The 8,835-nt window shown below is 41.0% G+C and overlaps 2 protein-coding genes across 3 annotated transcripts in view; one reads left to right on the top strand and one right to left on the bottom strand.

Moving 5' to 3' along the window:
* Window positions 1–570: 570 nt before the first annotated feature.
* LOC106312659 (type I inositol polyphosphate 5-phosphatase 13-like) overlaps window positions 571–8,835 on the top strand; it is a 9,504-nt gene continuing 1,239 nt past the window's right edge. Inside the window, exons 1-10 of one of the 2 annotated variants that reach the window (XM_013750261.1) lie at window positions 571–1,426; window positions 1,507–1,759; window positions 2,399–3,209; window positions 3,310–3,434; window positions 3,740–3,824; window positions 4,082–4,247; window positions 4,350–4,390; window positions 4,460–4,727; window positions 5,116–5,603; window positions 5,680–6,130. In XM_013750261.1, the coding sequence (XP_013605715.1) occupies window positions 598–1,426; window positions 1,507–1,759; window positions 2,399–3,209; window positions 3,310–3,434; window positions 3,740–3,824; window positions 4,082–4,247; window positions 4,350–4,390; window positions 4,460–4,727; window positions 5,116–5,603; window positions 5,680–5,976 (3,363 nt within the window). In that variant the 5' untranslated portion in view covers window positions 571–597 and the 3' untranslated portion in view covers window positions 5,977–6,130. Of the gene's footprint in view, window positions 1,427–1,506; window positions 1,760–2,398; window positions 3,210–3,309; window positions 3,435–3,739; window positions 3,825–4,081; window positions 4,248–4,349; window positions 4,391–4,459; window positions 4,728–5,115; window positions 5,604–5,679; window positions 6,131–8,835 lie in introns of those variants that run through there. The other variant, XM_013750260.1, reaches the window with a different exon arrangement.
* LOC106312655 (15 kDa selenoprotein-like) lies at window positions 6,854–7,957 on the bottom strand. The gene is made up of 4 exons (XM_013750256.1): window positions 7,774–7,957; window positions 7,637–7,695; window positions 7,370–7,551; window positions 6,854–7,124 (listed from the first exon to the last, which is right to left on the bottom strand). The coding sequence occupies exons 1-4, from the start codon at window positions 7,937–7,939 to the stop codon at window positions 7,049–7,051; spliced, it is 483 nt and encodes a 160-aa protein (XP_013605710.1). The 5' UTR covers window positions 7,940–7,957; the 3' UTR covers window positions 6,854–7,048.

Here is an 8,835-nt window from a genome sequence, read left to right as displayed (position 1 = left end):
CTTGGGTAAACCCTAAACCCTTAGGTAAACCCTAAACCCTTGGAAAAACACTAAACATTTAGATAAATTCTAAATTATAAATCTTAAACACTAAACTCTAAATCTTAAAAATAAATATTTTTTTTAAATAATATTTTTTTAGAACTATTGTTATTTTTATTTATTTAATTTTTTATTTTTTATTTTAAAAGCATAATATAATTTGGCAAATTATTTTGTTTCCTTAATTAAAAGATATTAGATCTAAAATGACAACTTTCTATTGGTTGGTGAACCTAAAGATTCATCCTATGGGGTGAACCCAAGAAAAAGTCATAAATAAAAGCATAAGCTATAAATGGAAGAATGATACGACGACGTTTTCTTAATAAAATAAAATATCGTTATCTCAGACAAGCATTCGCTTCCGTGTACAACACTCATCAAGACAAGAATAACAAAGAACATTCGCTTCCGTACATTTCTCGTCGTCGTCATGCTTCTCTCTCTCCCGCAACCACGTGCGTGCTTTCCTCTCATCCTCTCACTACTCTCACACATTCTTTTCTTCATTCTCCAATCATTTGAGTTCCTCTGATCATCCCCCTCTCATCATCCATGGATACGCTTACCATCGAAGGAGAAGACGAGGCGGCGTTGGCCTCGCTCGTCCCCGCTCCTCCGCACCGCAAGACGCAGTCCTTCAGTCACCAATTCGACCTGAAGCCTCATCCTCAGATCCGCCGCAGCCGCAAGCACAGCCTCGACGAGATCCCTCAATCCGCCGCTTTAGCCGCCGAAGCCGCCGTCTATTTCGACTCCTCCGACGACGAGTTCTCCACCGGAGGACTCGTCGTAAACGGCGACAACGTCTGCGACGGAACCGTCACAGGCGAGGATTACGCCATCGTCACGCCTCCTCCCGACGCCGTCGTCGGGGAGGACGACGTCAAGCCGCTCCCGGAGTTCATCGGCGCGGGAGGCGGTGCCGGCATTTTCAAGGTGCCGGTGCGCGCGGCGGTGCATCCCGGACGGCCGCCGTGTCTGGAGCTGAGGCCGCATCCGTTGAGAGAGACGCAGACGGGGAAGTTCTTGAGGAGCATCGCTTGTACGGAGACGCAGCTATGGGCGGGGCAAGAGAACGGCGTGAGGTTCTGGAACTTGGATGACGTGTACGAGCCAGCGAGTGTGATCGAGGGCCAGGTACGGCGAGGGGATGAGGATACGTCGCCGTTCCATGAGTCGGTTATTACTTCCCCCACATTGTGTTTGTTGGCTGACCAAAGCAACAAGCTTATGTGGAGTGGGCACAAAGATGGGAAGATCCGGGCTTGGAAGATGGATCAGAGGCCTTGTGGTTCTGATGATGATTTAAATCCTTTTAAGGAGCGAATCTCCTGGCAAGCTCATCGTGGTCCTGTGAATTCAATTGTCATTAGCTCTTATGGTTAGTTTACACGGATTCTGAGGATTAATGGCACATTGGTGTTCGTTTTCATCATGCTTATGTTTTTGTTTATGATGTAGGTGATATGTGGTCATGTTCTGAAGGAGGTGTGATCAAGATATGGCCTTGGGAGTCGTTGGAGAAATCTCTTCTGCTTAAACCGGAAGAGAAACACATGGCTGCTTTGTTAATAGAGAGGTCTCCCATTGACCTCAGGAGCCAAGTTACTGTCAATGGGACGTGCAGCATATCTTCCTCTGAAGTCAAGTATTTGTTAAGCGATTCAGTTAGAGCTAAAGTGTGGGCTGTGCAGTCACTCTCATTCTCAATCTGGTAGGTTTTGTTTAATCTTCTCTACCAAATGGTACTAGGCCTCGGTTTCCGGTTTTAGAAATTAAAAACTGTTTGATTATTCAAAAAATTCATTTTTCGTTTCTTTTCGAAGATCCAATAAATTTCCGGTCCAAAACACTCGACCTAGGAAAAAGCCACTCGGGGATCAATTTTCTGTTCGGTTTGGGTAGTAAAGTAGTAAAGTTAAGAACCGGCTAATATCCAAAAAAATTGGTCCAATTCAGTTCTCGTTTGGTTCCGGTTTTTTGAGTAATTTCGAAAAACATGGATAATAATTTTTTTTTAAGGTTAAATAACTAATAATTCTAACAAAATTGTCAGGTAATTTGGATGATTTTAAATATTTCAGGTAAAAATTATATTTAAAAATTCGGGGTTTTGGACATTTTAGTTTATAAATAGTATTTTTAAGATATTCAGGTTAAAAAATAAATATTATTAAAGAGTATTTTGGTTTTCGGTTTTTCAGTTCCAAAGATTTAGGATCTGTACGGTTATATATGAAATCTGGTTCGATTTTGGTTGAGTTCGGTTTTTCGGTCCGGATAAATGTGGCCAAGCCTAAATAGGGACACCAGTTTATGTTATGTCCCTATTAATCACTTTTGATCCGTGCAGGGATTCTCGGAGTAAAGACCTCTTGAAAGTTTTAGACGTGGAGGGGCAAGCTGAGTGTCGTGCGGACATGCCACCTCTACATGGCCAACAAGGTGACCACGAGACGAGAGTAAAGTTTCCCACACCTTCCAAAAAGGAAAAATCACCGGGCTTCCTACAGCGATCTCGTAACGCCATAATGGGAGCTGCAGGAGCTGTTCGCCGAGTCGCCACCAGAAGCGCAGGAGGGTTTGTGGTGGAAGACACAAGGAAAACAGAAGCTATCATCTTAGCCGTAGACGGAACAATCTGGACCGGAAACATGAGTGGCTTAATCGTCCAGTGGGATGGAGATGGGACCCGCTTGAGGTATGTGAACCATCATCACAGGGCTGTTATGTGCTTTTGCACTTTTGGAGATCGAATCTACGTGGGATATGCGAGTGGATACATCCAGGTCTTGGATCTTGATGGAGATTTAGTATCAAGCTGGGTTTCGCATAATGAGCCTGTGATAAAGCTGGCAGCTGGTGGTGGTTTTGTTTTTAGTTTGGCCACTCATGGTGGAGTAAGAGGGTGGTACGTGGCGTCTCCAGGACCTTTGGATAATATAATCCGAACGGAGTTGTCTCAGAAGGAAACTTTATACGCAAGACAAGACAGTGTTAGGGTTTTGATTGGTACGTGGAATGTTGGTCAAGGAAGGGCTTCACACGGTGCACTTATGTCGTGGCTGGGGTCTGTCACTTCAGATGTTGGTATTGTCGTTGTTGGGTTGCAAGAAGTGGATATGGGGGCAGGTTTCCTTGCCATGTCTGCTGCTAAGGAAACGGTAACTTATTTTTTTGTACACTTTTGATGTTGCTTGTTTGTAATGTAAAATGGCGAAAGAAACGAGTGTTTGGCAGCTTTTATTTGGATCGTGGTTGTAGGTTGGACTTGAAGGAAGTGTTGCGGGGCAATGGTGGATTGATGCAATTGGGAAAGCACTTGATGAGAAGAAAACTTTCGAGCGTATGGGTTCAAGGCAGTTGGCAGGGCTTCTTATATCTCTTTGGTAAGTGAAGTTTTCAGTTATGAAATGATGCATGTTTTGTAAGGTCTACCATAAGCAGTTGTTTATCTTCCATGATTAATCAACTAATGTATGTGACACTTGTTTTTATTCCCATTTTATTTTATTTTTACTTTTTTTTTTTGAATTACTAGGAGGTTCGGGCCAAAGCCTTGATACTCCAGGCCCGAAACCACATCATTTATATTAGTTTCGTCCCAGCGGTTACTCGAGTTTCGTCCCACACATTCATAAATCAAGTTTTTTTTGCATGTTTAACTACTTGTATGTTGTAATTTTCTGCTTAGGGCGAGGAAGGAGATTAGAACACATGTTGGAGATCTTGATGTTGCAGCAGTCCCATGTGGCTTTGGCCGTGCCATTGGCAACAAGGTAGCTCTTACACTATCTCCACTTTTTTTTACTTGAAATCTGATTATGGAGCCTATACACACACTCATGCCTTTTAGCACTTCAGTGTCTTTTATGTCTCTTGTGTGATTGTTAAGATGCAAATGAGGAAGAAAACTATTTTCAACGTGTTCTCACTTGCAATATATTTCTGAATTCATATTTTATTCTTAACGTATTAATCTCCTACTTGTCTAAAAAAGGGTGGTGTTGTTTTACAAAAAAAAAAAAAAAAAAAGGGGGGTGGGGGTCTGAGAATCAGAGTTTATGACCGTACCATGTGCTTCGTGAACTGCCACTTGGCTGCGCATTTGGAGGCAGTTAACCGCAGAAACGCTGATTTTAATCACATTTTCCGGTTAATGGTCTTCTCACGAGGACAAAACCTAAGTAACGCTGCAGCTGGTATGGTGTTGTTCCTGTTCTTGTCTTGCTCACTTGGCTTTTCAACATATTTATTTTGCCTGCTTTACTCTTCTGGTTTGCCATGGGCCCTCTCTCTTGCAGCTGGTGCCTCAACAGCCGCTTATACACTAAAGACTACCACTGTATGTTAGTTACTACAACACTTACTTGCTCCTATATCTTTGTAATGAAGATGTTTCTTTGTTTCTCAGAATCCAAGTCCTGGCGCTGAAGAAGTCAAATCTGATTTAGCAGCAGCAGACATGATTGCATTCTGTGGCGATTTTAACTATAGGCTGTATGGTATAACCTATGATGAAGCAAGAGACTTCATTACGCAGCGATCCTTTGACTGGCTTAGAGAAATGGACCAGCTTAGACAAGAGATGAAGCTTGGTAAAGTCTTCCAAGGGATGCGTGAGGCATTGATCACTTTCCCTCCCACTTACAAATTTGAAAGGAACCGCTCAGGCCTAGGAGGTACCAAACATATATACCTGAATTTGAGACAGTTTTGTTATGTTCTGTTTTCTGCGTGGTTCTAAAAATTGGTCTAAACGGCCTGTTATGGCAGATCAGTCTTAGCCAAAACATTTTTTTTTTAAATCTTATTTATACAACTCAAATCGGTTTAAACCATTTTAAATCGATTTTGAAAACTAAAAATTAATCTAAATCTGCTAAATTAAATAATAAAGTTAGTACAAATTCAATATTATTTTATAATAAATCCAAAAACTAAAATATCTTGTATAAATATAAAAAAAAAAAAATATATATATATATATATATATAAGAAATCAATATTTCGTTAAGACAGAGAATTGTTCGGAACCATTAAGCCTGCTTTATGTTCTGTACTCTCCAGGATATGATTCAGGAGAGAAAAAGCGTATTCCTGCATGGTGTGACAGAGTTATATACAGGGACACACAATCAACCCCATTCTCAGAGAGCAACTTGCAATGCCCTGTAGTTTCATCGGTTATAATGTACGAAGCTTGCATGGATGTTACTGAGAGCGATCACAAACCCGTGCGCTGCAAGTTTCATGCGACCATAGCTCACGTTGATAAATCCGTAAGGAGACAGGAGCTGGGGAAAATAATAAAGTCCAATGAAGAGATAATATCCATATTCGAGGAATTAAAACATGTTCCAGAAACAACTGTGAGCACCAACAACATTGTTCTTCAGAGTCAGGACACAGGGACATTAACAATCACAAACAGTTCAACCACCAGCAAAGCCATTTTCACCATTCTCTGCGGTGGTCAGAGTATAGTTAAGGATGATGGAGAAGAAGAGGCTGAGTATAATCCAAGAGGCTCTTTTGGTCTACCTCGCTGGCTTGAGGTATTAAAACTCTATTTCAATGGCAATGAATCTCATGTAGTATTATTCAAGAATCTTTGTTTTTTTTTTTTTGTAGGTTTCGCCAGCATCGGGGATAATTAAACCAGAAGAGGCCGTGGAAGTGAGAGTTCATCACGAAGATTCACACACACTGGGAGAGCATGTTGATGGTATCCCACAGAGTGAAGACACTCGAGACAAAGAAGCAATCCTGATGGTGAACATTAGAGGAAGCTGCTCAACTGCATGGACAAGCCACTCTATCAAAGTCCGTCACTGCTTCTCAGCTGGAGTATGTCTCCTTGAGTCCAAACCACCAAACCTAACAGAGAACCTAGACGGTTCACCTGGAGAATATGGTGAGGAGCACTAGTAGCATTGACCGTTACACTTGTAGCATTCTTTGGAGAATCCATTTTTTGTGTCCGAAACTGTAGATTTCTCTCCCGATACTATTCCTCGTATTCAACTTTTGACTCTCTTTAGATTCAAGTAGACTTGTGTACACATTTGTTACCCTTACATAAATAGATGATGTTCTTGAGACTAGTCTCACAGAGTGTACGTTCTCTTGATGAATTTCTTTTGTTAATAAATCCACAGTAGAATGAACTTTATTTACAAAACAGCACCATGCATTGACCTTGACCTATTTAACCGGAATAAACCTAAGTAGCAGGACTTAAAAATCTGATCTTGTCTTTTTATTGAACATTGAAACTAGAAGCTGTCGATTTGGAATCGATTGAAACTTCATCTCTGAGTATTGTTAGCAAAGCTGATAGCTTCTTGAGCTATTATGGTGTGGTGTAACCATTGTGAGAGCTTCTTGAGCTAAGAACATGCCTCCCCCAGCCACAGCCATGGAATCTATTACCAGAATGCTTGTGGAAAATGTAAGAGTGTGTGTGTGTATCTTCTTCAATGGCTTTAAAACTTTTGGAGTTGTTGTTTGTTCCTCTTTCTGACTTGAGTCTGGACTTTTACAGAGGCTTACTAGGTTATTGGAGGAGCTCTCTAGATTATCTTATTGTTTCCTTCCTTCTCATGGCTTTTACAACTTTCTTCTCATTTTCTTCAGCCAATTGAGAGATCACTCAAGAGATCGAAAACCAAGACAGAAGGAAGTGAATATGAAGACAGTGATGAATAGTTTTGAATGAGGCGCATAGGAAAAACATTATGCTATACGAATTTTCCACCATAATCCATTGTCCCATGTCATCTCTCCATTCATTAGTTAATTATACTAAACAGCTAAGTACAAGATTCTCATTACCCTTTCATAAAATAGAAGTCATTAACAATGAGATTGCTAAGGTTCAGAACATACAAACTACTGAAGCAGAAGGAGCAAATAGCTTGGAGAAAGTAAAGATAAGTTTCGACCACAATGTGTTCTTAACTATTTGGTTTGACAAAGGTATTGAGCCCTACATGTGATCTCACAAACTTGCTGAAGTGGCCTTGACCTTCTCCCGCATGTACTGCAGTAGATGCTCACGTTTCCAGTTGTCGATTCTGCAAAGAACAGAACGCAAAAACCAAGACTAGTTACTACATCGTCATGAAAGCTCTTCTTGCTTAAAGTAGATGAGAAACACATCACTAGACTCAATCTACTAATGCTCCATGAAGACAACATCAAGCTCCAAAATCCCAATTTTCATTTGATAGTTACAACTACACATTTATCTACCATGCTAACATGAACATATTAAATTAACTTGACAGTGCCGGGACAAAGAGGGACAATGCAATCATACCTTATGGTTTCCTTATGTTCACCATCTTCATCCAACATGATCAACTTGGGCGGTGAGTTGAAAATGTACTGAACGTTAACACTAGGGAACTTTTCTTTCTCTTCTTCAATAAAACCAACAATCTCAGGGTAGAAAACTAGCTTCCTCATACACACCTCTAATATAGCGCCTGAATAAGTAACCTGAACAAGTCATCAATCATCACTCTCGTTAGCGAAGAAGATGTTAACAGTCTCCATCATCATGTAATCTATTCCTCAGCATTACCTTACTCATCGAATCCTCAGAATCATCCGCGCAACATTTCAAACAATCAGATACCAACTCTGCAGAATACCAATTCACATTGCAGATCATAGATTAAGCGTATACTCGAATCAAAGACGCATATGAAGGGAACGAACCTTGATCCTTGACGTATTCAGAGAGTGAGTGGCAATCAGAGCAGAGAGCGAGGCCGGTGAAGCCTAGATCCTCGCACTCTTTGCCGCTCAGCTGCTCTTTCGCTGAGATCGTCGATGCCAACATCATAATCATCATCACCGCCATCTTCGTCCACGCTCGAGCCATCTCTCTCCTTTTCGCATCAACAGATCCAAAGTCTTCGCAGTGCGTTAGTTGACGCTTTGCAAGTAATCCGATCCGGTTAATACCGGTTTGAATTATCCAAAAATGCAATTGTTAATTGGTCCAGAACACCGCTTCGGTTTAATAGAAAACCGGAAAAGCCTCGACCGGTTAATCCTGGTTTCAATTATCCAAAAATGCAATTGGGAATTGGTCTTGAACACCGCCGCCGGTTTAATAGAAAACCGGAAAAGTCTTAACCGACTGACGTGAGAAGTGGTTTAAAAACACAGACGCCTTTGCTAATCTCCGATCCGGTTAATCCCGGTTTAAAATAATATAAAAAATTTGCAATTAATACCGGTTAATAGAAAACCGGAAAAGTCTCGACCGACCGACGTGGCTTGTGAGCATCTTAAACCCCTAAAGCCCTAAAAAAAGTCAAAATCACCTTCGAGACGATGGATCACATAGCGGCGGCGGAAGAGCAAATTGTAACGGAGAGGCTTAGGAGAAAGCTCGAGGAAGTCAATGTTTCTGCTCAATCGCAGCTCTCTCCTATTCAGGATCACATCAATTTCACCCTTCAGGTATGCTCTTCTTTCTCCTAGTTTAGGAACCAATTGTGAGAAAAATAGCCCAGAATCCGAAGAAAAAGGGCTGATTTTAGTGAACAATTCATCGGTTTTAGTGAAATTCTCTTGTGGTCTGAGCTTAGTTCGAAAAACAGATTTCAATTTCATATTAAGATTTGGTCTCTAAGTCACTGGAGAAGAAGATGTGTCTTATGTTAACTATAGTTTTGGTCATATCTCTATAATTTGTGGAAGTGTATTGTTTTCTCCATGTTGAGTTTCGGTTAACTTGATGATGATCTAATTTGCAGCAAGCTTACTTCA

The sequence above is a fragment of the Brassica oleracea genome, chromosome C8 (assembly GCF_000695525.1).
Source record: "Brassica oleracea var. oleracea cultivar TO1000 chromosome C8, BOL, whole genome shotgun sequence".
In the NCBI taxonomy this organism is placed as follows: Eukaryota; Viridiplantae; Streptophyta; class Magnoliopsida; order Brassicales; family Brassicaceae; genus Brassica; species Brassica oleracea.
The sequence above is the reverse complement of the archived record's forward strand: the minus strand, read 5'-3'. Positions and strand labels throughout refer to the sequence as shown.

Coding starts and splice junctions, on each gene's coding strand:
- LOC106312655 (XM_013750256.1), bottom strand. CDS start 7,939: ATGGCTCGAGCGTGGACGAAGATGGCGGTGATGATGATTATGATGTTG. Junction 7,696..7,773: donor TGAATACGTCAAGGATCAAG/GTTCGTTCCCTT, acceptor GGTATTCTGCAG/AGTTGGTATCTGATTGTTTG. Junction 7,125..7,369: donor GAACATAAGGAAACCATAAG/GTATGATTGCAT, acceptor TGTTCTTTGCAG/AATCGACAACTGGAAACGTG.